Consider the following 25,174-nt stretch of genomic DNA (forward strand, 5'->3'; position numbering starts at 1 on the left):
TATTAAAGATTTTTCCTTATTAATGTTTCTAACTTAATTCACTATGCTATTGGTAGGAAATCCAAGTCAGTGCTTCATATTTATTCTGGAATATACATTTTATGCTTATTTCCACTTTTGGAGAGTTCAGATTCTAACACATGTTTGGAGAACATGTCCATATATTGAAAAGCTTTTAAAATGCAGATAAAGCTGATGAAAGGGATGTTATAAAATTAATTTGCTAAAGTAGCATAATTTTAAATGAACAAATACTATAATAATATGAATTAAATTTGTGGAGGAACATAAGCAAAATATTATAAAAATAACAGCAAATTTAACCACAGAGATTCCAGCAAAAAAAACATCTATTTATAAGGTATTCAATGGTGCTGTACCATAATGGTAATAACATTTAACACTTATTGAACATTTACCTCTGTTCCAGGCTTGTTCTAAGTATATTACATAACTTAATGCATTTAATACTTACAACAATCCTCTAAGGATAGGATTATTATTATTATTTTTTTATAGATGAAGGGGTAAGGCTCAGAGGCTTAACACCCAACCAAGGTCAAGTAGCTTGTAATGGACAGTCAGTATTGAACACAAGAGGCCTGGCTCCAGTCCATGTTCTCAACCAAAATACCAACTTCTAATTACCACAGGAATGTGATATACTTAAAATAATGAAATCATTCATTTGGCTTAAGCCTGGGCCTCACTGTTTTAGACTGTGTGCAAAAAACAGGTTAGACTTGAAATAATGAATTGTGTACCACACTCACAACTGGGGAGCTATGAAGATGATTAGCAAATCTATTTATTCTTCAGTATTTGAGTATTTCCACTCCTATGCCTAAAAATTAAGAATATCTAAAAGTATCTTCTTTTATAAATGAAAATATCACCACTCACGACTGAGAATGACACAGTTCTTATTGGCTGCCCATGTTTGATATTGTAGCTACTGACTTTTCTGTCTTTACTGTATATTTCCATCCCTATCAAAACACATATGGGCACTGTGACTTTTCCATTTTCTCTAGTCAGTGTGTTGCCAAAGATTTCAGTTACTGTATGGCAGAGAGAAAAAGCTGGGTCAGCTATCCCGGTTTTGAGTTTCTGAGCTCCATTTATTTCATGCTATTGGGGAAATTACTTAATTCTTTCAGTTTCAATTTTTGTATCTGTAAAACTGGGATAACAAGAACAACCCTCCCAGAATTCATGATTAAATGACTTAATATAAGCCTTTAATGAACTATATAGTAGTCTATAAATATGTCAATTATTACTAAGCATAAGACCTTTGCCTCTTCTTCATTAAGACATGCATGATATCAATTATGACAAAATAAAACAGCCTCATGTTTTGTAGCTGCTCTGAATTGCACAACTGCTCCATGAGGACCAACTAAGTTCAAATGTCCAATGCTCAGAAAATCTGTGGATAATGTCTGTTTTGTTACTTAATATTTTGTTAGCCTAATAATTTCTCTACTGGTCAGTCACTAAGAGGTCTGAGAACTGATCAAAATAGAAAGCACCTGGGGTGGGACTTTTGTATCATAAGCTAAATCTATTTTGGTTTGATAATAGAACAGATTTTCGAGTTGAAAATGTCATTACCCTATATTAAATTCAACTTAATTTCTGATTTTCAACAATCTCAAATCCATCCTCAAAGCCTGGTACTAACGTTTTACCTATAAGGAAGAGGTCAACAGATAGGCTGAATGAAAAACCAAATGAATCAAAAGAATGATAGAAAACTGCTGTTAGGGGCACCTGGGTGGCTCAGTCAGTTAAGCATCTGCCTTTGGCTCAGGTCATGATCCCAGGGTCCTGGGATGGAGCCCCGCATCAAGCTCCCTGCTCAGCAGGGAACCTGCTTCTCCCTCTCCTGATCCCCCTGCTTGTGCTGTGAGTGTGTGTGTGTGTGTGTGTGTGAAATAAATAAAATCTTAAAAAAAAAAAAAAAACTGTCATTAGTAGAAACTCTACCAAATTTGAACATGTGGTGATTTTGAGTTGTCAGAGATGCTGCCTGCCACGTTCATCCAGGATGTCTGAGTACTAAATCCCATTGGTGTTTCCCATCTCTCTCAGCTCCCATTAACGTTTGAAGTAGTTAAACCCTCCTTCCTTCACAAAACCCTCTCATCTACAATGTTTTAAGACTTTGCTTACTGACATCACCTTCCCAGTGCCCTTTGCCAGCTCCTCATTTTTCTACCCAAGCTCTACCTTGAGTCCCTCAAGGCCTGGCCCTCTGGTTCTCCACACACTGTCTCAGGCTCTCATGTGCTTACCTGGGTAAAGGCTGCTTCTATGCTGATGCTCCCAAGTTCGTATGTTCATTTCACATCTCCTGTGGATTTTATAGACTTCCTATATCTAACTGCCCTGAGAGTCTTGGAAATACAAATTAACATCCAAAATAAAACTTTTTTCTTTTTCTTCCCCCCGCCACCCCCTTGGCTCAAATCTGTCTTTTCCTTCCTCTCCATCCTCTACTTTCAGCTCTCTTCATTTCAGTAAACGACACCATTATTTACTCAGATGTTTAGAGTCAATAACTGGGGAGTTATTCTTGATTCTTTTCATTTTCTCAACCTCCATGTCTCACCTATCAGAAAGTCCTAGTGAATCTAGGCCAAAACATCTTTCCATTCCCACTGTCACCACTCTAGGTGGCCCCTAGGTCACGACCACCATCATTAATTCCATGCTTAACCTCCACTTCAATCCATTTTCCACTAAGCAGCAAAAGTGATCTGAAAATGCAAATTGAGTATGTAATTTGCCTAGCTTAAAACCTTTTAATTCCCTGAGAGAATTACAGACCCCCCCCTTAGATACCTGCTTGGTTTGTTTCCTTGCTTCCTTTAGTTCTCTATTCAAAGCTACCCTCATCACAAGGGCATTCTGTACTTACATCAATGTATAACATTTTACTATTCAGCACCCTCTTTTCTCTTTACCCTGCTTATTTATTTTTCCACAGAAATTATCACAATTTGACATATTTGCTTTTTATCTAACCATCTCCATAAGAATGTTAATTCCCAGGGTAGGAACTTTACCTAACATGCAGAAGGAGCTCAACAGATGTTTCTTTAATAAATAAATAAATGACTGTCTTCCCATAGTGCTTGGAATCAAAATCCGAGCTCTGTAACCATGGGTCTAAGGTCTTACATGAGCGGGCTTCTGCCTATCTCTGAAACTTAATTTTTATCATTTTCCTCCTAGCTTATTCTGTTCCAGCTGAGCTGCTCTCAGTTCCTTTAACATCCTGTTCCCTTTACCTGAAATGCTATTATCTTCTCTCATGGTGTAGCTAACTTGTTCTTATGCTTTGGTTCTCAGCTTAAACGTTATCTCCTTAAAGACGTCTTCTCTGCTGACCATTTTATTTAAAGAAGCCCCACACCCCCTTATCATATTTCATTTCGCATTTTTATAATAATTTTTATAATATTAATATTATTTGCTTCATCATATATATTTTTAAATTTCTATCTAGTTGAGCTCCTTGAGAATTGGCATCAGTTGGCTAACAGAGTGCTTGGTAAAGCTGTAGATATTCAATAAATATGTTACATAAATGAACACTTTACAAATTCTGGTAAGAGCTGCCTATTGACTTAAGTTAGAGGATTACTCTTATGGGTATTTTTGATGTGGGAGACAAAAAATGCCTAACTCTGTGATACCAGGTAATCTTGCAACTGAAGCTACCGATCATGAACCAAAGCTATCTGATCTCTCCAGCTATACATGTGGGTGTGCCGGCTGCAGTCCATCATTAGTAGAAATAAAAGGACCAGATGGAAGAATATTATGAAAGGTAATTCATGAACACTCCACGTGTGTGCCTTTTCCTTCCATGCTATCCCTAATTCAACCCACTGAGGCCCCATGGGTATTTCTTACGTCAAATTGACTGAAAAAAAAATTACAAATTACAAATAGCTTTGCATAAGATAGCAGCACCATATGAAGTACACTGATGTGGTGTCACAGCTCCTTTTGGGGATGACTCTCAAAACAGCTAAGTGTCAAGTATTTCCCTGTCACTTTACTGCAAAGAGATGATGTGAATTGATGCTCCACACTTTGCTCTGTGGCTATGGGTTAGTCAAAGGGTCAGGAGCTTGACAACAGTGCTACTGGAAGGCAGATGGCAAGAAAGGCACAAGTTTTATGTGGATGAAATTCTGGAATGGTCCCAGAATAGACTACCTATATCCCATTAAGATGTTTACCAAAAAGTTAACAGCAGTGTGGACAATGCTGTTAACAGTCAAGTGGGCAAAATGACCACTTCTAAGGATACCAGGCAGTCTCCCTCCCAGATTCCAGTGTTTTGTGCAGTGGGGTTCATGTACTAAGTGGTGCCATGGTGGAAGAGATGAAAACTATGCACAGGCTAAGCATGGACTTCCATTTCCTCAGGCAGACCCAGCTATTATGCCACCAGTGCAAACATCCCTAGGCCCATTATAAAGTACCTTGCCCAGGGCACCAGAGAGCTAACTGGCAGTAAGAAGATTATACTGGATCCTTGCTATCACAGAGGGGATGTCTATTTGGGATGATGTCTACAATGGACACTTTGGATTTGGATTCTCTTTCCTGCCTATTGAGTGCTGCCAGTAGCCTCAATAGTAGGATTACTGAACACTTTATACATCATCTAATATCTCGTATGATAATGTTTCTGACTGAGGAACTTGCTTTATAGAGAAAGATTAAGGCGATGGAACCATGGGATCCACTGGTCTTATTGCATCCCTCATTACCCAGAAAGAGCTGGCTTTATAGAAGAATGACTCAGAGTGGCAGCTAAGAGACATTGCTTTGGCAAGGTTGGGGTGCTCTCTTGTAAAATGAGGTATATGCTCTGAAGTAGTAATCATTAAATGATACTATTCCTCTCATTGCCAGAAGATACAGTAGTCAATATGTGCAAATGTTTTTTTGCAGTCACAGCTAATAAACCATTTGGAAAATTTTTGTTTCCCTTCCCTATAAATCTAGCTGTGTTAGTTTGGAGGCTTAACATCCAAGGGATGTAACAATTTACTTAGAAGCTGAAATAGCCACATCTCTCATTGTATGGGGTAAACAAGCAAAATGTGGCCATAGTGTAGTTTAGGTAACCAATCCTGATAAAGAAATTGGGTTATTGCTACACAATAAGGGGAGGGAAAATTTGGATAGACCCTAGAGAAATCTTCTCACACTATTGTATCCACTTGAAAAACTAATCAAAAACTTTTAAAGCCTTATATAGTAAGCATATATAAAAAGCCAAATTCCAACGTCTCAGGAATGTGGGTTTTGGCTACTACAATGGATAAAGAATATTAATTAGCTTAGAGGCTGCTTGAAGAAGTGTGCAGGTGATGGATGGTAGAGAAAATAAATCACAAATGTGTTTGGCTCCCCGACCAAATACGTTTGGACCTGTGTTGCAAAAAAATACTGTGACCTCTACCTTTGCTATCTCATATATGCTCTAAGCATATTTTAACTAACGTATTTTATATATTTTAACTAATTGAAATGAATAATGTATTGGTTGTGGGTAACTTTATATTTTAGCCCACTGGCTAGAGAATATTGAAATGGGATGGCAAAAGAACCAGAGTGACTGGATTTAACCAGCCAACATACTGTGAAAGATTATCTACAGACAGCCAGGGTCTGAGTATCGCCTCAGAGGTCAGAGAGGGGAAGATACTCCCTATTCCTGTTGCATGCCTGACAGTGAAGCTCAGGCATTCCGGTGTTTCTGTCTTGGATTTGAAGGTTAAGAGGGTAATGTAAAAACCCAACCACAGTTTGAGGTTAATGGTGGAAGCGGTGGTTATTAAACTGAGAATCCAAGTGACATGGCAGCATATGCCCACAAACTTTTGAAATCATTTCCTGATGAGAAATATGGAAGGGTATTACTTTTGGGGTTTCCCCATGCTGCAGTATGATTTCACATCAATGATACACTTGAAGGGGTGGTCCTGCTTCCTAGTACTTTGAAGATTTACTGGATTAAGAAGATAGATGGATAACTTTTTTTTTTTTTTGCCTTTGCTGATCCACCCACCTAACCTACCTGGTCCTGCCGCAGAACACCAATCTGAAACTGTGCAAGAAGCAGCAACAGGAATTGTCACTAAGCTTCTAGTCTATACTATTACGGAAAGTAACTCTCATAAAGATTAAAGTGTTAAAAAAGTCCTATTTTAAGGTAATTAGTGGATTCAACAACTGAAACACCTGCTTTATTGGTATAATCAGATTGAATTTGCATAGCAATCAGTTGCAAAACCTCTGACATTTTGATTTTAAAGGTGTTGACTTTTAGAGGAAAGACTGAAACAAAACCTGGATTGTCTTATTATTGCAATGGTCTTGGTGAAACACAATGTCCGGAAATGACATAATTTCTAGCTGTCTTATTTTAGCAGTGAAAAACCTACAAAATAGCAGAAACCATGCTAAGTAAATTCTACGGTTTCTAATGAACCTTGGTGATAAATTTTTGTGCTGAGGAAAAAAAAATACAAAACAGAGAAGTAATTCTACACAATGGCTGAGCTGACCACAGTTTCTTAGGTCTCATACATTAAAATAAAAAAAAAATAGTAAGTGTACTATAGCTGGGAAGAGGACATGAGGTTCACATTTAAGGTTAATATGAGTCACATACGTGCAAAATGCACAGCCATGCACACACACACATATGCATTTTGAACAAACATCTCAAAATGTATTCAATAGGTATGTACTTTGTACCTTGACTTCAAAGAAAAGTGTCCATTTGGAACATTTTTAGGGATAAGACACAAGAGAAAATATATTAAGCCTAGACAGATGCTGCACATAAACTGTTAATATTCCATCAATCTATTTTTCACCATTTGCTTCCTAAGTTCAAGACACTGTTAGACACAACAGGGTGACTCTTTTGAACATACTAGCTGAGTAAGTGAATAAAAGGACAAGAAACTTTTTGACAGAATTATTTTGATCTTAAATAAAGATTTAGTATACACAAACAGCATTAAGGAAGTAATGATGAAACTTGAAAGGTAACATGATAGCAGTCACTCTACTTAAAGGAGTCATGTGATACCTTTTATAGGAAACTAATATTGGGGTCTGCTACTTACCAGTGAATAAGGTCACCTACAGGCCTATACAAGAACATTTCGAATTATTAGTTAACTAGTATTAGTTAACACACAAACGTAATAGATACAGTATCATCCAACTGGTCCACTAATCCTAAATGACTCATGAGAAGTGGAAAGGGAAAATATGCCAACTGCTGAGACTGGACACTAGTGGGTTAGAAACACTGTTCTGACTCTTCTTCTTCAGGCTGCAGGAGATGAGAAAGGGGAGATATGGAGAGAGAAGGGAGACAATGCAACAATTTTATTACTGATTTCATCTACTTTTTCATCATAATTCCAATGACAAAAATATTTCTAAAAAATGAGAAAAGTACAAGAAAGGAAAATCACTATCTATAAATCTATGGAGGGAAAGAGGACTATCTACCTTTAGAAGTAGTAGAAAGAATCACAAAGAATGATATCAACTATCACACAAAATGCAAAAACTTCTTTTTTTTCTTTTTTAAGAGAGAGAGAGAGAGAGAGTACAAGCAGGGAAGGGAGGGCTGAGGGAGAGAGAGCATCTCAAGCAGGCTCCACACCCAGCCACCCAGCCTAGTGAGGAGCCTGGCGTGCAGGGCTTCATCTCACGGCCCTGAGATCATGACCTGAGCCAAAATCAAGAGTCAGACACTCAACTGACTGAGCCACCTAGGTGCTCCAAAATGCAAAAACTTTTTTTTTTTAAAGATTTATTTATTTTAGAGGGAGAAAGAGAGAGAGAGAGAAAGAGAGAGTGTTGGGAGGGAGAACAGAGGGAGAGGGAGAGAGACACTCAAGTATACTCCGAGCTGAGCGCAGAGCCTGGCGTGGGACTTGATCTCACGATCTTGAGATCACAACCTGAGCTGAAACCAAGAGTCAGATGCTTAACTGACTGTGCCACCCAGGCACCCCAAAATGCAAAAACTTCTATTTGTAAAAAGCTACTAAGACAAAAAGACATCCAAGGAATTAGCAAAATTAACTAATAAAAGCAGACAAGAGATTAGTATGTGTGTATATGTATATAGTAATAAATATTTATGGAAAAAAGTGATATATGAAATTTCAGGGGTGTATGTGTATTTTAATTTGCCAGGGCTCTCACACAAATCTATAAGAAAAATGCTGTGCTGAAAAAGATAAAAGTCCAAAGGAATGAACAGACAAAAAAAGAAAAAAAGACAACCAATAGTAAACAAATATATGAAAAAAAGTTCAATCACACAAAAATCAAGATGTACATTAAAATAATAAGGAATATTTTACTTGTAATATATCGATAAATTACAACAAATGAGGGTGTAGTAAAATTGTTATTTTATTCTCATATACTGCTGACAATACATGTATCAGTGGGAGAACATCAACTGGTACAACCCTTTTGGAAAATAATTAGCAGTGTATATGAAAAGCTATAAAAAATCCATATTATTTTACCCATTAATTTTAAATTTATACTGAGGAAATAAGTCTAAATAAAGAAAAACCTATAATAATAAGGATGTATGGTTATTTATTTAATGGGATAGCCACATAATAGACTATAATTGCATAGACAAAAAAAATTATAGTTGCTTCCAATTTTAATGATGGTTACTACTTGGTTAAAGGATAGGTTAATAAAAATATTAAAAATAAAAAAACAGATTTTTAATTTTTACATTTAGTGTTTTCTAAATTTTTGAAAATGGTCATTTATTATATATTCTATAGAAAGTTAATTTTGCAAAATTGATTCTAAGTTCCATGAGGGCAGTGAACACTCCAATAGAAAAACAAATATGATTATAATATACATAGGTGATGATGTTAAAGGGAAGAGATACAGAAATAAATATGGATATAAAAGTAAATATTTACCAGAAACACAGTAGAAGAAAATACATCAAAATATTAATAGTGTTAAGGTGGCAGTATTATGCATTTCCTACTTTTTCCCTAAATTTCTGTAATGTTATACTAAATTTTGTATAGATTAAAACTAAACATCATTAAATATGTAATTTCCATTATATTAAATACAAACTAATTTGACATGTATAAGAAATAGAAATAAAATAGATTGCTTACCTCTCTTTCATCCATATTCAACCACTGCTTTGGATCTTCTTCAGTAGCCAGAAAGGCTATTAATTCCAAAGCAGTAAGACGAGTTTGACGTCTTGATGAGACAAATATCAAAACAGGTTTGGCTGGAGAATGGCTTCTAATTGCTATTGAAAAGTTGTGGAAAATAAAAGGGTAAGCTACTTACACCAGAATCTGCATGTCATTAGGATATCAAATGGATGCATGAAACTTAATGTAATTGATTTAAGTGAATTCTTAATTTGGTCATGAAATTCAGCATTGTTTGTGGTATGACTTGGACCCAACAGCATATTAGAGAAATGGTAGGAAAGGAAAGGTAGCTGAACCCACCTTGGGGAGTACATTGCCTGGGCAGGGGAAATTTAACTGTGTCAGGTCTCAGTTCTATTCTGAGCTCCTGAGGAAGGTGACACTTACAAAAGCTGCGACCCTCTAGCAACAGCTGTAAACGAATACTCAATCTAAGGTTCAGTTTTCAGAGTTGTGTTTCTGCTCGCCTAAGCTATGATATTACAGACTTAATTGGTCCCGGAGTCTCGGGGAGAGAGTCAAGTCCTGCAGACTGAAGAAAACTCTGTTAAGAATAAAAGCCACAAAAAAATTCCTTTTATTGTTGTCAGTACCAGTCGATGGAATAATTGAGAGTTTGTATCAATAAACTAGTCAGAGATATGTCAAACGAAGGTTTTCTGTTTTCCTGAAACACGTGTAAGGTTTCAAGAGTAAAGATAAGAGAATGTGGAAGAGAGCTGAAGAGAATACCATGCCTGAATCTGTATGTGACTGATGGCACATGGAAGGTAGACACACAGAAGAGGAAATGAATGGTTTGAAACCTGAGTAATAAGACTGACAGAAAAAATTACCTAGAGAGCCACATAAATCATGTGACCTAACTGGAAACAAGATTTCTTTACTGCACATTGGCTCCAAAATGCTGATAAGATGGTACAAGTAAAATTTATCCTTATGTGTACATAGGTCTCTTAAAACAGAGATATTTAAATGTTTTATATAAAAAGTTCAACCTTCTTGTAATTTCTTGTTTGAAATGTGAGCTGCAGAATTTCTTCTTATGGGTTAAGAAACAAGGTTTGTAACAAAAATGTTGATATGACCTTGACTACATTTATGCCCTAAGAGTGAGAAGTGAAGCTATCATAAAATCATACTTCTAAACTCAAAGAAATATAGTGAGACACTGCAAGTATAATAAATAGTTTATAAGGACAGCTACTGTACTGATGTATCTAGAGAAGTGTAAGTATTTCAGTTATTTACTATTGATTTATAGAACACAAAATGCTTCATTTCAATCACTGGTATGCAATTGGCCATTCCTTAAATAAATATAAGCAATCACAACAATACATACCATGAAAAATAAACTCATTTATGCTATTTCTCACTCACAGTTTATCCGAATCTTACAGAATATAAATGGTAATGCTTTGATAAATCATATTAGAAATACAATGTTTAAAATACACGTATTAGTACAATATTGATATCTTTTGTACACATAATCATGAATGAATCTGTCTCTTTTTTAAACCTCAACATTTAATGGATTTTTGCTGCTGCGAGAACAGGTGTGGCTGAACAGCTCACGGCAGATTTATTGTTCATTAGTGATTTTATACAATGCTTCTGTGGAGGTGTAAATAATCCGAACTGCCAAGACTGGTCTCTAGTTCACAATCAATACTTTGCTTCTGTCATAAGGCTAATTACAGCAGCTAAAAAGTCACCTCACAATCAACAGCAGTTCACATTAGAGAATTTATTTTGGAGGTTATTTTTAATTGATATGATAAATATTCCTTATGCAGCCTCAACAAAACATGTTTCAATAAAATAGGAGTGTTATTCTTAAATCTTTCTTGCTTGCCTAATTTGTTAGAAAGGGAAAACCAAAAAATAAAAACACAAAAACAGAAGCATTGTAAAAAAAAAAAAAAGTACTGAAATTTGTAAGTTTTATGGTTTCTGGTAAAGATTAAGATTATGAGATATTTTTTACACTTAGAGCTCCTATTTATCATTTGTTCAAGCTACTACCATAAGAAAATAACTTAATAGATTAAGAATGATTTAATTACTTTTAAAAAATACATTTTTTTCTCTACTTCCAAGACAGTATCATCTATGAAATCTCTCCAATTTTCAATAGTTAATTCAGCATACATTTTTATGCCTTAACAGCTGCGGCATAACCTACATTTGTAGAAGTTGGAGCAGTACCACCCGTTCAAAGAAATCCAAATTATCTGGAATGCATTTAAAGGCTACCACACAAAATGGCTGCTATTTCATTCCAAGGATCTGAAGCTTACCTTGAAATGTAGGCTTATTCATACTAGCCATACGAGGACAGTAATGTTGACCTGGGAAGCCTTGAATGTGAACTTCCAGTGGAACCGGACGTACTGATGGTCGGAAGTTGAACAAGCCCATCTAGAGTAAAAACGAGAAAGAAATCATTTTCAGTTTTTATATTTAAGTTTATAATGTTATGGTGCCTCTTTAATACAGCCACCTAAGCCACAGTATTAAATGCTTATTTATCAATCTTCCACATACCTGATGAATATTGAGCCAGTCAGCAAGGTCTCTGGCATTAGCTAACGCGGTAGATAGTCCAACTATTCTCACAGGCTTTTCTGTGTGCGAGGAGATGAAATTTGTTCGAGATACAATGACTTCTAGAACAGGGCCTCTTTCCTCCCCTAGGAAATAGGAATAATACATGTTAATCATTTAGCAGGTCCTGATACCAGCTGCTGCACATTTCAGAGTCAAAATGTGTAAACTGGTATCACATAGCATGGTACCCACCGAGCAGATGGATCTCATCGATGATGAGAATAGTGACTTGCTTCACATAGTTCCTATTCTGCCAGCTTCTACTGACTCCATCCCACTTCTCTGGTGTGGTGACGATAAGGTCAGCCTTAGCAATGGATTTCATATCGGGAGTCACATCCCCGGTTAGTTCAATAACTCTGGAAAGGAAGAAAAACGACTCCTTTCTCAGATAACACATGACCTTGGAAAGGCAAAAATACCTTTCAAAATAAAATTTTATAATGCTTAACCCTACTTTATCTCCCTTTGATTTCTGAAAGTTTTTGTGAGTCCAAAATACGTTTCTTAAGAATTTTAAGAGAATGTATAAATTCAAATAACTGATAATTTAACTTTTATGCGGATATGCGAAGGTGTCAAACTTTGCTGTGATTATGCTTACAAAGTCTCTGCCCTATGTGTTTTTATAGAGTTTAACTCATACTTCCTTCTCCATAGGTTGGAATAAACACCTTTCTAATTATGGGTAAGTGTTAACTTATTAAGACAAAAAGAAGCATTCATTAAGAATATAATTATGTGTAAGCTTCATTTCTCTTTTCTATAGGTATTATAGGCAAATTCAAACATAATAGGACATAAATAACATATGCTGAGGCACATATGTGCTGCCTCATTCTAAGAAGACCCCAGTTTTACAGAGAGGAAGAGGGTCTGGAGGCCAACTCTAAATTTCAGGTAGCCCCTAAATAATTTTTCCATCTGTCTTAATCCTCAAAAAACAAAAAGAGGCAAGATTAGTTCCCCCAAGTATAGTGTTCCCAAAGCTTTTGCTTATTTTTATTCATTTTTTATTTTTACATTTTATTATTTTGAATATGCACTATACTCAAGTGTGGTGAACAGTCTCTGTAACGTGTCTATCTTCCAATCACCTGGTTCTTGTTCTAAAGCAACCACATATTTATATCCTTTGCCATTTTAAAAAAAATAAATGATAGGATGCTTTACTTAAAACCATTTTCTATAGTATCTCTGGAGATCATTCCTTCAGTATATACAAAGTTCATTCTTTATAGAATGACAGAATATTTTGCTTGTGTAAATGTACCATAATTTATTTAGTCATGTTCTATTGGGCACTCAGGTTACCAGCAATCTTGCTATTAAAAACAATGAATAAATAACCTTGGGCAATACTAAAATACCTTTTTAAAAGTCAGGTTCTTTAAATGGATTTCTATTTTTCTGTAAATTGTTTACATGCAAAACATGTACTGGGAGTTACTCTGAATGGTATGAAAGAAAAATTAAGAGATAAAACTTACTTTTCTTTTGTTTTAGAATTTAAAAATTTTGAGAAAATTATCTTCCCAAAAGTATTCATATTAAATAATTTAAGGACTTGCATTTTTCAATATTAAAACAATGGGAATTTGATAACATTTTAACACTAAGTACAATACCTTTAAATAAAAGACTAAGAAAATCACTGTAAAAGCATTCAACAGGTTTATGCAAATCTTTTATTTGTTGGTCCTTTTAGATTATTCAAAGCATATCTTCTGAAAAAGCAAGAACTTACTTTTTGCCAAGTTTTTCTTCTATTCTAACTTTCCAATCATCCATTCTTTCACGTACCAGGGCTTTCAAGGGTGCAATATATACTGCCTGAAAGGGGAGGGGAGGGTAAAAAGATCTCATGAAAATAGTGACATCATTTTCAAATAAAGGCAAACTCCATCTACATCTATGACAGTGTGGTTTAAAAATGTATCTTTTATTTTTAAATTTTAAATTAATGGGAAAAGTCATTAATTTGCCCAAACTACCTTTATCCAAAGTAGGATAGAAATATAATACATCATAAAAATCTTGACATAGAAAATTTTAAATATTAAAAAAAATACTGAAGGTATTTCCTTTACGTATTTTATATTCTGATGAAAATGAAAGTTTTTCCTGGTATTATGATCAAGAATTATCTGAATTTAACTCTTCCATGAAAAAAGTTACTACTTTTGAAATTCTAAAGAGAGATAAATATGGTTGTTTAAATTTATCGCAGATTTTATGGAAGATGACAGTCACACATTTTAGGTATTCTACCTTTTTTTATAATAACAACAATTGGTCTTTAATAATCCAAACTTATATACAGATTGTTTAGTGAAAAAAAAATTCTTTGCTTTATAAAATGTTTCAAATTTAGAGTAGAGCTCTACTGTTGTATTAACATGTCTTATAATGGATCAATAACCACAAAATAGACTGAGAAGTAGGAAAACTTCAAGTTAAGCAGGGAAGAAAAGCCACTAATTGAAAATCACTGAAAAAGAAGTTAAAACATTTTTAAAATAATAAATGATAAGGAAAATACCATATAATTCCAATCACAGTGTATGAATTAGCTTTCTTGAAAAATAATACTTCTAAACTATGAGTATGTACTTCACATTTCAAGAAAGCATAAAATCAATACTTATTTGACTCACCATGTTATTTTCCATCAATAATATGGCCATTTGCAGAAATGTGGAACAAAAACTGCCTCTGTATTTCATGTGTATAATCAAACTGTATTTGTTAAAGTATTAGCATTTCTTTTATAGCAAAAAGATTTGATTACAAGTCATTATCTTATAAATATGGCTATGAATTATGCATCTCACAATGAGGAAAGGACATGTGGGAACCGACATGTACATTAAAAACCTAACTAGAGGACTCCAAAGTTTAAGATAAAATTTTTTCTGGCCAGTTATTCTTTGGTTGTTTTTGGAAGGATATGTACCAAAATTTTATTTTAATTAATTAATTAATTTTTATTATGTTATGTTAGTCACTATACAGTACTTCATTAGTTTTTGATGTAGTGTTCCATGATTCATTGTTTGAATATAACACCCAGTGCTCCTTGCAATACGTGCCCTCCTAATACCCAACACCAGGCTAACCTAGTCCCCCACTTCCCTCCCCTCTAAAACCCTCAGTTTGTTTCCTGGAGTCCACAGTCTCTCATGGTTCATCTCCCCCTCTGATTTCTCCCCTTTCATTTTTCTCTTCCTTTTCCTAATGTCCTCTATGCTATTCCTTATGTTAACACATATAAGTGAAGCCATATGATAACTGTCTTTCTCTGCTTGAGTTATTTCACTTAGCATAATCCCCTCCAGTTCCATCCATGTCGATGCAAATAGTGGGTATTCATCCTTTCTGATGGCTGAATAATAGTCCATTGTATATATGGACCACATCTTCTTTATCCATTCGTCTGTTGAAGGGCATCTCGGCTCCTTCCACAGTTTGGCTATTGTGGACATTGCTTGCTATGAACATTGGGGTGCATGTGCCCCTTCTTTTCACTACATCTGAATCTTTGGGGTAAATACCCAGTACTGCAATTGCTGGGTCATAGGGTAGCTCTATTTTTAACTTCTTGAGGAACCTCCATACTGTTTTCCAGAGTGGCTGCACCAGCTTGCATTCCCACCAACATTGTAAGAGGGTTTCCCTTTCTCCACATCCTCTCCAACATCTGTTGTTTCCTCTGGCCAGTTATTCTAATACTGATCTGGTCCCACCAGAAAATTCACTAAGAGAGTGACAAATCTACTCATTGAGTCCTGCTGTGTGTTTAGAACTGGCTAGTTTACAGATTATGAACTGTGTTTTCTAATTTAATGTAAGCATATGATTCCTTCAAACAGACCTTTGACATAGGGTACTTGTTGAAGACTCTGAAAATGGCTAATTCGGCAGCAACAGTCTTTCCTGATCCAGTAGGTGCTCCAAGTAGGACATTACAGTCTGTGTGATACAGTGTATGAAATATTTGTGTCTGCACAGGGTTAAAGTGGCTAAAGTTGTACAATGCTTCATATGCTTCACATCCCAAAGCTGTGATTGGTAAAGGCTGAAGATCCAGTAATTCTGAAAAGATGAAACAGGTACTGCCATAACTGTAAAAAATGCACAATACTAAACACTGTCTCTCAGGAATAAATTATAACAATCCTTAATTCATTGGAGGGGGGGAAAGAGGGTTAACATAAATTTTTATATACTAGTTACAGCTCCTTTTTTCTCCCTGTCACATATTTGTAATATTGACATATTGGGACACTTTTCTGGGAGAGTTCCCCATATACCAACTCTAAAACCACTACATGGCTCTTTTCCAATCAGGAAAATAATTTGAATGACTGGTATATGAAAATATGCGTGGTGCAGAAGAAAATTAAATCTACCCCAATCTGTAGAAAAAGGAAAACCATCTGTAGACTGCAGAACTACAATGGTTATCAATAATAAATTTCCTTTGATCTGTTAGAAAACTGACCAAATCAGAATGGTTGAGGGAGCTATTGGTTTAGTCAATATAAACTAAAATAAACTTAAAATAATTACAGGAAGAAGCTTAGGTGGAGTTTCAAATCAGAGAATGTATGGGTAAAAAAGAACTGCACTGAGAAAACATTGAAAGAAACAAATTTAGTTGTATCTCATTATATAAACTAGAGGTCTAGGAGATTAGACAGTTAAAATTATTTAGAGAAATGAAGTTATATACTCCTGAACTTGACAGACACTGTATTTTCCCATAACCCAGAAAAGTATCAGTTAGAAAACTGGAAGGCAACTAACTTTACTCTCAGGATTCTTTCATGGAGGATAATTCTACCCATCTGAAGTTAGAATAAGGAAGAAAAAAAAAATCTGTAAGGGGACATGGTGGTCTATATCTGTGTGAGATCTTCATAGTACAGTTTTAAGATGGAAAGTGTAGAGAATTCTCAAAAATTGTACTTAAAGATAAAAAGGTATTTTTAAAATACTATCTTAGCCCCACAGCTCTACTCTATTACATAGGTAATTGAGAGCTGACTGCATAAATTTTCTATAGCAGATTATAATCTCCTAAATTTTCTGAAGCACTGAAAATCAAGAGGGGAGGAAGTCTTAACATGCAATGCTAATCAAAGCATACACATATTCTTTTTTTTTTTTTTTAAAGATTTTATTTATTTGAGACAGAGAGAATGAGAGAGAGAGAGCACATGAGAGGGGGGAGGATCAGAGGTTGCTGAGCAGGGAGCCAGATGCGGGACACGATCCAGGGACTCCAGGATCATGACCTGAGCCAAAGGCAGTCGCTTAACCAACTGAGCCACCCAGGCGCCCGCATACACATATTCTTAATAGGAACTAAAAAATAAACATTTTGGTATATGCTGACAATATTAAATTATGATGATTCACTTCTGTGAAATGTGAAGAATTTTCTTGTTTGACTCAGGCTCAACAGGGTGCCTACACACACCCACATAAACACACACCCTTACCCACACTCAGCCAAATAGAACTGGAATCACTGAGGTTGTATCATGCATTTCTAATATCAACTGAGATGTCACAGTGGTGCATTTACTGCTTTTTAAAGTGTAGTCAGAAGTCAACTAATTCTATAAATAGGGTGATATGTGCTTGGCCACTCAACAGAGAAGTGATTAAATGAGCATTAAAACACAATGTTAATGCATGTTAAAATCAAGTACTGCACTCAAAGAGATCTAGTAGTGATGATGGTAGCATATATTTTAAAATTAAAGCATCAAACATTTTTACGTATTTTGAGAGTCTAGATATCATATATAGGCATATTTGATGGAAGAAAAACAGAAAGGTCCTCTTCAATGAGTATTATCAGTAGACACTGCAATCTTACTATTTCTCTATGTTGACAAACTTTTTTAGTTCTGTCAAGATATCAAAGTGGTTTTAAGCAGTAGTCTAAAGTATTTCTCTTTAAGATATGCTAAGGTAATAAACAAGGTACACATTTGACAAAAAATGGCAAAGATTAAAATCACATTAATGCCTGCTTTCATTTCCCAAAGGACTGTTAAAAAATGTATTCATTAAAAGTGATAAGGAATAATATTTTTATTTTGAAAACAGTTTGTCTTCAGAGGAATTATATGAAAAAAATGACCTTTATTTTTCTCTAAATTAAGGGCCTCTTGAAATCATTAATCATCAATTATGAATTCTCAACAAGAAATACACTTAATACACTAAATTAATAGCTTAATCTAAAGATATTTTTAAAATAGAATATAGGGCACTTAAAAGTACCAATACAAACATTTATTCATGAAATTCTCCTTCTTTAATAAATCAAAATATAAAGATAATTCCTCATGTTACAAAAATCTAAAATGGATTTTTGTTAGTTTTGACAATGAAAAACTGTTACATGATATTGCAGATTACCATATTCCCTTTTATCACATTAGTGTGGGGGAAGAGAACTAATATAAAGGGTACATCTTGGGCACCTGGGTGGCTCAGATGGTTAAGCCTCTGCCTTCGGCTCAGGTCATGATCCCAGGGTCCTAGGATTGAGTCCCGCATTGGGCTCCCTGTTCCTTGGGAGCCTGCTTCTCCCTCTGCCTCTCTCTGTGTCTCTCTGTCTCTCATGAATAAATAAATAAAATCTTTAAAAAAAAAAAAAAAAGGGTACATCTTGTTTGTAGGATGAATGGCTTGAGGTATAGTGAATCCATTCTGCAGTGATATCATAACCTGACTCCTTAATATTAGCTTTTTTTTCTTCTGGTGTAGAAGCATACTATATGGAAGAAAAAGAACCTACAATTCACTTTAATTCATTTAACACACTAGAAATAAGTTTATTAGCAATAAATGCAAACAAAAAGGATACCTCAAAAGTTTCCCAAAGAGCACAGATTAAATGACAAATAATACTTGCAATCGAAAGCGAAGGAGATATGGAGACATTGTAATGACTGTTTATAAAATAGAGATGAAGGCGGGTGCCTGGGTGGCTCAGTCAGTTAAGTTGTCTGCCTTTGGCTCAGGTCATGATTCCAGGGTCCTGGGATCGAGTCCCACATCGGGCTCCCTGCTCTGCAGGGAGTCTGCTTCTCCCTTTGTCCCTCCTCCCACTCGTTCTCTCAATCTCTCTCTCAAATAAATAAATAAAATCTTTTAAAAAAAATAGAGATGAAGGCATAATAATACAGAAGTAGTGAGTCTCCACCTCGTTAGAGCTATGGGAATTGAACAAGGCTTAATGTTTTTGGAACTCAAACAAAATTAAGGCCCACCATTAAGCTCTACCAAATGTATACATAGATTTGATTTTGGAAAGTCTCTTTTCAAACTATATTGACTAAATGAGTTCAATTCTGATTCAGATTTAGACAACTTTAAAGCATAAACACTTGCAACCTTAATGAAAACAATATCAATGATTCAAGTTACTATTCAATTATGTTACCTGTATGGGGAGGATGTCTCTCTGGTAGAATCAGATGTTGAAAGTTGATAATACATACAGCCTCAGCTCCTAACCATCTATCAGACACTGCTCGGATGTAGTACTGGGAAGGCAAAGGCTCAAAAATAGGGATTGTAAATACCAGAAGTTGAGCTTCTTTACTAATGACCTAATGTGAAATAAAGTCTCAAGTGAATATGAATATTCTGATATCATAAAGGCCTTCCTCGTCTACTGTTAAGAAAATGCTATCTACACCAACAGGTACTAAACATAAGAAAATATCTTGGGTTTCTAAATAGTTGAGATATTTAGGCACTTCAGAAATTTATACATGGTTCCCTTCTGAGGATACCTGATATTATAGAAAGTTAAATTTATATTCAATTTATATTATTTATGTATATCATCATGTACTAACAGCTTACCAGTTTGACTCATTATCAGAATTTCCCAAATTTCATTCATTAAATTACTTAACTTCATGATTTTTACCAAATTATTTACTTAATATTTTTCTTTAAATTTTACTACTACGTTAAGTGGAGTAACAGAACTTAGCATAAATAGAAGGTAATTATGAAAAGAAACACTGCTGTGAAATTCTACTGCTGTCTGCCCAGGGTTCCCAGCCTAAAGCTTGCTTTCTCTTTGATAAAAAGAGGAATCATGGATGAAGCATCACAGTTAAAGATTTGCTAGCATCAAATTGAGTCTTTCTTTTGGGATTCATGGAAAATTTTAAAAAATGCCCTTTTCACAATGTGAGTCAATACTCTGTAGTATTTTTTGGTAACATCTAAAGCTATTAATTTTTATTTATTTAATCTTATTTATCCATTACATTATTTATCCCATCCATTTGACATATTTCACTCCTCTGGAAGTCATGCCTTAAACCACGATAAAGATTACAATTCAATTTCTCAAACCAAGATCACATTGAATATATGAATACAATAAAATGCAATTCCTGTTACCTTTGAAACCAAAAAGAAACATTAAAAAAAATAAAGCTTTAAGGGTACTATGAAATTATAGAGAAATAGGTACAAACAGAAATTATTTAGCTTATATTTTCTTCTTTCTATGATAGCAACATAATAAGGACACACCCATGTTTACCTGTTTTTTCAGAACTAGAAAATACTCTGAATGATAAATATGATCATTTGTAGGATCTTCTACCCAAATCCACCAAGGTTCTCCTACCGTCCCATGGACCTAGAAGAAAAATAATATTCTAATACTAAGTATATTTTAACTCAAGTAAGGGATATTGTTTGCAAATCCAGCACCTATTCTTTCTCTTTTTAACAGCTTTATTGATACATAATTTACATAAAAAAGTTCACTCACTTAAAGTATACACAGTTCAATGGTTTCTACAAATCTTTTACAACCATCTCCATAATCTAATTTTAGAATTACCCCCAAAAAGAAACCTTGCACCCATCTGCAAGTCACTACTTATCTTCCCCCATTGTCCCAACCTCCAAGCTTGACAACCACAATCTACTTTATCTCTATAAATATTTGCCTATATTGGACATTTCATATAAACAGAATCGTATCATATGTGGTCTTCTGTGACTGGCTTCTTTCATTTACCATGTTTTCAAGGTTCATTCATGTTGTATCATGTAACAGTACTTCATTCTTTTTCACTGACAAATAATATTCCACTGGATAGACAGATATGCCATATTTTGTGTACTCATTCTCCCTCTTTTTTTCCTAACAAAGCCCAGTCTTGTACAGTGTTCATCTCTCTCTTATGTGACTCAGGAGAAGGTGAACTCATCTCTCAGGATGATTTTGATTAGCCCAAGCCAATCAGTTTACAGTATCCTCCTTATAACAAACAGCTTTTGGTAAGGGATAGGCACATGCCCAATACTGGCCCAATTAGACTAAGGGAAAGGTCTTATGGTTCATGCTCTGGGTTGATAAAGTAGGGGTGTGTTCACCTTTTCCTGTTAAATGTGCACAAGGAAGCACAGAAAACATCTGGAAAGTAGCCAAGAGTGTCAGGACAGCAAAAAGATGGGCTCTAAATGATAGCATTAAATAGACTTAATCACCTTTGGGGCCTATTCTATCAGTGGACCTTTTACTGTGGAAGATAATATATTTTTTTGCCTAAGTCACTTTGAAATAAGTCAGGTTTTCTATTCTTGCAGCCAACAGCATTCTGATAGAGTTAACTATACAAACTATTAAGTACTCTATCTTACTAATTAAATCAAACTGTGGAAGATTTTTTTATGGATACCGATAGAAGAAAACTGTGAAAAAAAGGAAATAAAATTTTTATGCATTTCAAAACCCTCTATTAAATATAAAATGAAATATGAGTATATGGCTTAACTAATTTTATATTTTATGTAAAATTTTATGTTTATAGAAATATTAAATATGATTTTATATCATTTAGCTCTCACAGCATTTCTGTGAGAAAATTAATTATTATTATTATGCATGTTTGCAGATGAGAAAACTGAAGGAATCACCAGTTAGGGCAGTTTAACACCAGTGGTAGACTTAAGACTATGGTTGGATAATTTTTAAGCATGTTGATGAATAAAATTAATTCACATTAAAGATATACTAATAATGTCAGGTAGTGTAGAAGATATTTACTTATACTTAATCAGAACCTTACAACAACCATGTAAAGTAGGCATGGCTACTACAATTACGGATTTCCTCGTTTTCCTCCACTGGCTTCTTGAAAGAAAGGATTGAGAGTTACTTGCTTTTGTATCTACAATCACTCTCTACTATAGTCTTTGTACAGTAACTGTTGCAAAGATAGACCTTAAAAAATGTTGACAGAATAAGAGGATCCAGAGTAGATCTTCTCGTGTGTGTGTGTGTGTACATTAAATACATATATAAGATTTCATATATATGATATATGAAAAAATGAAGCTAAAATATAAAATATGGTGAACCACTTGTACATATTTTCTTTTTTATTTTATTTTATTATGTTATGTTAATCACCATACATCATTGGTTTTTGATGTAGTGTTCCATGATTCATTGTTTGCACATAACACCCAGTGTTCCCTTCAATATGTGCCCTCTCTAATACCTGTCACCAGGCTAACCCATTCCCCCACCCCCTCCCCTCCAGAACCCTCAAGTTTGTTTCTCAGAGTCCATAGTCTCTCATGGTTTGTCTCCCCCTCCGATTTTCCCCCCTTCATTTTTCCCTTCCTACTATCTTCTTCTTTTTTTTTTTTTTTTTACATGTAATATATTATTTGTTTCAGAGGTACAGGTCTCTATAAAGAACTTATCAAACTCAACACCACTTGTACATATTTTCATAAATGATTAGATTCTGAAATAGTTATGTATGGGAATACTATGGTGGGGAGGGTGTCACAAATTGATGTGACTAACTATAAACATAGTTACCATAACACCTAAGATTTAGAAAGAAGAATAGAAAGGGTAAAAACAGAAACAGAAATGTGATGGGTGTCAAGGAAGGACATTTGCAAGAAGGACAATGTATAGTGCTGAATGTTCAGAGAAGTAAAGAAAATAACTGAGAAAAAGTCATTTATTATGGTAACCAGTTAGGTTTTGGCGATCACCGAGAAAGTAGTCTCAGCAGGAAAGAAACTGATGACCAGGAGAAAATACAGAATGCTCTTTCTACACATCTAATGGTAAAGAGAAGAGAAGATTGATAGCTTGAGAAATGTTAGGATTTTATATTTTATTTTTTTAAGATTTTATTTATTTATTTGACAGAGAGAGAGAGAAAGCGAGAGCAGGAACACAAGCAGGGGGAGCGGGAGAGGGAGAAGCAGGCTTCCTGCTGAGCAGGGAGCCCAATATGGGACTCAGTCCTAGGACCCTGGGATCATGACCTGAGCCGAAGGCAGACGCTTAACGACTGAGCCACCCAGGCGCCCAGAAATATTAGGATTTTAAAAGGGCTCTTTTAGTACAAAGAATCTTGACTTTTTAGTAGGATAAAATGACAGAGTAAGTAGAGCTGGCAAAAATGAAGATAAGAGAAAATTAAAGAAGACAGAATTACACAGTCTTTATGTAAGTGAATCCACTAAACTATTGTTCAATGTTGAACTTTCAGGTACCTAAAAGGTTCTGAAGAGGTCTCACTGGTTGCCATATTAATATATTATAGCATGTTTTTCTTGAGGATGATAGTAAATATTACTACAATGCTTTAAATGAATCTTCAATATGTATTCTTTTTAGAGTTTTCTATATGCCTTAAAGACAGATGTAAGGAGGTATAGTTGAACCTGCAGGGCGGACATTTTTGCTTACCATTGATAGAGATATTTTCTACTTTTACCTGATCATTCCAAGTAAAATCAGGACAGATGCTAAGCGTCACTCGGAGGACAGTCCGTGTGATGGGCTGAATGGATGCTTCCATTGTAACAGAAGGAATCTGATGAACACATTGTTTGACCTTGAGTCCAATATTCACATGATGCAGCATGTGACCTGTAAGGAAAACATCACACAGAAGAAATGTGTTCAGACAGAAAAAAAGCAACATAATCTGACTTGTAAATGGGATTTCAGAGAAGGTGGTTTTATTGCTTGTTTTATGATTTGCTATGTAGAATAGTTGACATTCTTGACCTGGCATGTTTGAATATTTTGTAATAGTTAACTTGAATTAGCAATTCATAGCTCTGAAAACCAGTATCAAGGTTTCTTCAGCTATTAATAGGGCTCTCAAAATTACTGAGACTTGACAGTATTTAAACTACTATAAACAGTTCCACTTTTCTCCTAGTTAGCTCACGACACATTAAAAAATTTAGTATTTTGTGAAAATAGCCATTAATTTACACAAAGTCTATTTCTCAACTCTATAACCATGATGGGAAATGCTTTAGTAATCAAACACAAATCACCCATCCAAACTCATTTCCAGAAAAAAATAAAGCTAAAATATAAAATATGGTTAACGTAGCACAAACTTACCCACTTATACCTATTTTCATATATGATTAGATTTTGAAGTAGTTATGTATGGGAATGCCAGGGTGGGGAGGGGGTCACAAACAGATGTGACTGACTATAAACATCTTCCTACTTGAGTCCAAGCAATTAAGTGGAAATAATATTTCCACTTACTATTTAATATTTAATAGTATCAGATAATATTTAATAGTATCAATATTTCTTATATATCTTGGTTCTTTGTAATGCAATTTTTTAAAGTATGTTTATGAACAAATCAAAATGTTCTATATTCACCAGAATTTGAAACTGAAGTGGTTTTCCTTATTTTGATAAAATATTTACATATGTTACCCCAATGTAAGTAATCTTAATTTTTCTAGTTAATATCCTCAATTTCTCTCTATTTTTATTGATACTTTCTACCATTCTGTCTTAAAGTAGTCTTACTATACAAGTGAAATAACTATCTCAGCCTCTCTTTCCATCATTGGACCTTTTGTCAGCAGTAGTCCTCCCCCTTACTTCTCTTCAGCCTGACTCCCTTCATGTATAATGTCATCCCTATTCTGAATCTGAAATATTAAGTAATCAATACATTGTAAGTTTGTCCAATAAAATGTTAAGGTACATAGAAATGTATGTAGGAATAATTTTTTAACATCGTATGATAAAAGCAGAACAAATGCTATTTACATACTGATACCAACTGGATTTAAAATGGTAAAAAAGTTTATCTTGAGTAATATGAAAATACACAATAGTTTTCTTTTATATCTAATAAAATATTTTATTTGTACAGAACAATACATTAAAACATTTTTGCTCCCTTCTT

At 34.7% G+C, this 25,174-nt stretch overlaps 1 protein-coding gene across 1 annotated transcript in view; it reads right to left on the reverse strand.

The window, feature by feature from the left end:
• The window catches only part of ASCC3 (activating signal cointegrator 1 complex subunit 3), a 354,273-nt gene that overhangs the window by 112,160 nt on the left and 216,939 nt on the right, over positions 1-25,174 (reverse strand). Inside the window, exons 22-30 of the mRNA XM_034991607.1 lie at positions 23,717-23,871; positions 20,497-20,595; positions 19,372-19,540; positions 15,778-15,998; positions 13,651-13,736; positions 12,096-12,262; positions 11,841-11,986; positions 11,594-11,714; positions 9,237-9,379 (exon numbers count right to left, since the gene is read on the reverse strand). Coding sequence (XP_034847498.1) covers positions 9,237-9,379; positions 11,594-11,714; positions 11,841-11,986; positions 12,096-12,262; positions 13,651-13,736; positions 15,778-15,998; positions 19,372-19,540; positions 20,497-20,595; positions 23,717-23,871 — 1,307 coding nt within the window. The remainder of the gene's footprint in view (positions 1-9,236; positions 9,380-11,593; positions 11,715-11,840; positions 11,987-12,095; positions 12,263-13,650; positions 13,737-15,777; positions 15,999-19,371; positions 19,541-20,496; positions 20,596-23,716; positions 23,872-25,174) is intronic.

The sequence above is a fragment of the Mirounga leonina genome, unplaced genomic scaffold, assembly GCF_011800145.1.
Source record: "Mirounga leonina isolate KUSES-001 unplaced genomic scaffold, KU_Mleo_1.0 Mir_53, whole genome shotgun sequence".
Lineage (NCBI taxonomy): Eukaryota > Metazoa > Chordata > Mammalia > Carnivora > Phocidae > Mirounga > Mirounga leonina.